This window comes from Sinocyclocheilus grahami, unplaced genomic scaffold, assembly GCF_001515645.1.
Source record: "Sinocyclocheilus grahami isolate Dianchi unplaced genomic scaffold, SAMN03320097.WGS_v1.1 scaffold26.1, whole genome shotgun sequence".
In the NCBI taxonomy this organism is placed as follows: Eukaryota; Metazoa; Chordata; class Actinopteri; order Cypriniformes; family Cyprinidae; genus Sinocyclocheilus; species Sinocyclocheilus grahami.
The window spans coordinates 373,164-375,668 of record NW_015505205.1 but is presented as its reverse complement, the minus strand read 5'-3'; the positions used below and the strand labels follow the sequence as shown (position 1 = coordinate 375,668).

The window sequence follows — 2,505 nt, the reverse complement described above, 5'->3', positions numbered from 1 at the left end:
TGTGTATATATATATATATATATATACACATATACATATATACATACATATACATACAGTGGGTATAGAAAATAATCACCACCCTTTAAAATAATCACATTTTGTTGCTTTGCAGCCTGAAATGAAGACTATACACACACACTTTAATTAAAATAAATGTCACTTGCTTTGATAGTACATGCAATGCAGTGCATTTTTAAGCAGAACTTAAGTGTCCAAATATTTTTGGGGCCAATTCAAATCAATTATGATCCATTTAGATTCAGCATGATTGATAAAAGTGTAGACATTATTATAGGAAGTCAAGTAGCACTGAGAATCATGATGTAGGCTGAAAAATAAGACATACTTGAGCTCTCCTCTAAGCATCTTCAGTGTGTCAGAATCCTTCCTTTTCAGCTCCTCACTCCGCTGTCTCTCCCGCTCTCTCTCTCGCTCCCTCTCTCTCTCTGCCTCCCTCTCTCTCTCCCATGCCCGTTGCCTTTCTAGCTCTCTCCTCCTCTCTTCCTCCTCCTCCTGGTCCTCATCTTCCTCTTTCTTAACCTCCAGTCCTCCGTCACCCACGTTTTCTTCCAACATCAGTGCACCTGCCTCTCCACTCTGGCACTTCAACTGAAAAAAACAAAAAGAGTGACATTTCAAAGTGAAAAATAATTAGTTAAAATTCAACCATTTTCAAGACAGAAACAGCCCACATATGCAATATCAGACGTGTAGTTAATGGTAGATTAGCAAGTAAAATGTAAAAAAAAAAAGTTCCCATCTGAAAATTCCGTTATCATGGGAAATAAAAAAAACTGTCAACGGAGACCAGCATGAGCAATACCTTGTTTATTTCCATCTGTGTCTCACGAAGTTTTCTCTTATATCTCTGCACATCACCTTTCAGCTGATGATTATGGTTTTGAAGACTGCTGATTAAGTGTCTCATTTCTCTGTTTATTGGCCCTGGAATGAATGAGAGGTAATACCAAAAGAGAGATTGTGATGCTGATAGTCATTCAAATGGCACAATGACAGACATCTCGGTTTATGATGCTTAGTTAAAAGTAAACCCCAGCCAAAACAATGAACAATGAGAGAAGGGATGACAGGATACACCACCCCCGTAGATTTCCTCGCTGTAACCATGGTTACTTTAAAACAAATTGGCTTTGGGAAATTCACCACTAAGGAATCCCACCTAAACCTAAAGTCATGACAACCAAAACAGATTAAATAAAATCTCTTGTATGCGTGACATTACCTGCTTGTTCATTGGCTGCAAGATTCTGTTCGAACTCGATCCGTAGCATTTCGTACTCCTTGCGCACCTGGGCCAGTGTGTCCTCTAGCTGAATGACCTCGGTGCGTAACTTTTTCTGAAGAGACAACTCATCACTCTACAAACAGAGAGAATGACATTCAAACTATCAGGAAAAAAAAAACATACTCTGATATAACTACCAGCAATCATTTCTGTCCCATCATCACTCTTACCTCCATGTGCTCTATCTGCCGCAGGTGAGCGTTTTTGGCTGTAAGCAGCAGAGCTCTGGCCTCATCCAGCTGGGTTTTCACACTTAGAGACTCATTGTACAGCAGAGAGAACTGTGATTGGAGGCACTTGTAATCTGGTGTCTCCTTCAACACTTCCTCTGGTATATTCCTCAGATCAATCTACAACGGGATACAGAGATCAGTAATATGTCATGAAAAATAAAAGCTTCCTGCTTCAACAGGAAAAACATTGAGACGTGAAAGAAAGCTGTTCAAATAATGCGTTGGGGTCATTACTGGGAATTTTGAGCTGGTGTTGTATTCTCAGTAAACTCTACTACCTTTAGTTTCTCGCTCTCCCGAACAGCTTCCTGTAGCTCTTGCTGCAGTTTCTCAAGCTCTGCCATGCGGCTGTTGGCAAGTTCCTGGTTCTGCTCCAGTTCAGCATTCAGAGACTCAAACTGAGAGTAGAGAAATACTTATTTGACAAACTGACGTACAATAACAGACTGGAATAAGGTCTACACCATTCCAATAAACAAATATTTTAATTATATTTTTGTTAAACTCTATATATAGAAATTATTAAAAATGGTTTTAGGTAACAATTTTTTAACTACTACCTTCTGTATACTTAGTGTGATTTGACCACCGGGTAATCCACCTGAACTGCCAGTGGCATGGTAACCGGAATTAAGCTGATTTGGGATCCAAAACGTCATTTTAGAGCTGATAACAGAGGCTTGAGCCATTGATAAGCAGGCTAACGCAGTTATTAATGCAGTCTAATGCGGTTATTAGAGAGCGAGAGAGAGAGAGAGTGCGTCTCTCAGCACCGTTCAGCAGCAGCGTCTACTAATAGCGAATCTTTAAGTTAAACTCCTTCATGAACCTCGCTACTGAGAAATGTCATGTAGCTTTTCAGCTGCGAAACTATTTTACTGATAAATTCGCGGTGCAGCACTGACAAGAAGTTTCTGTTCGCGTCTCCGCGTGTCTGCACTGTGTGTGCGTCTGTGAGAGAGA

The 2,505-nt window shown here is 40.2% G+C and overlaps 1 protein-coding gene across 2 annotated transcripts in view; it reads right to left on the bottom strand.

Moving 5' to 3' along the window:
- LOC107565773 (E3 ubiquitin-protein ligase BRE1B-like) overlaps positions 1-2,505 on the bottom strand; it is a 29,951-nt gene that overhangs the window by 10,905 nt on the left and 16,541 nt on the right. For both annotated transcript variants that reach the window (XM_016251053.1, XM_016251059.1), the window contains exons 8-13: positions 2,103-2,177; positions 1,821-1,940; positions 1,480-1,659; positions 1,247-1,382; positions 827-948; positions 350-612 (exon numbers count right to left, since the gene is read on the bottom strand). In XM_016251053.1, coding sequence (XP_016106539.1) covers positions 350-612; positions 827-948; positions 1,247-1,382; positions 1,480-1,659; positions 1,821-1,940; positions 2,103-2,177 — 896 coding nt within the window. The remainder of the gene's footprint in view (positions 1-349; positions 613-826; positions 949-1,246; positions 1,383-1,479; positions 1,660-1,820; positions 1,941-2,102; positions 2,178-2,505) is intronic.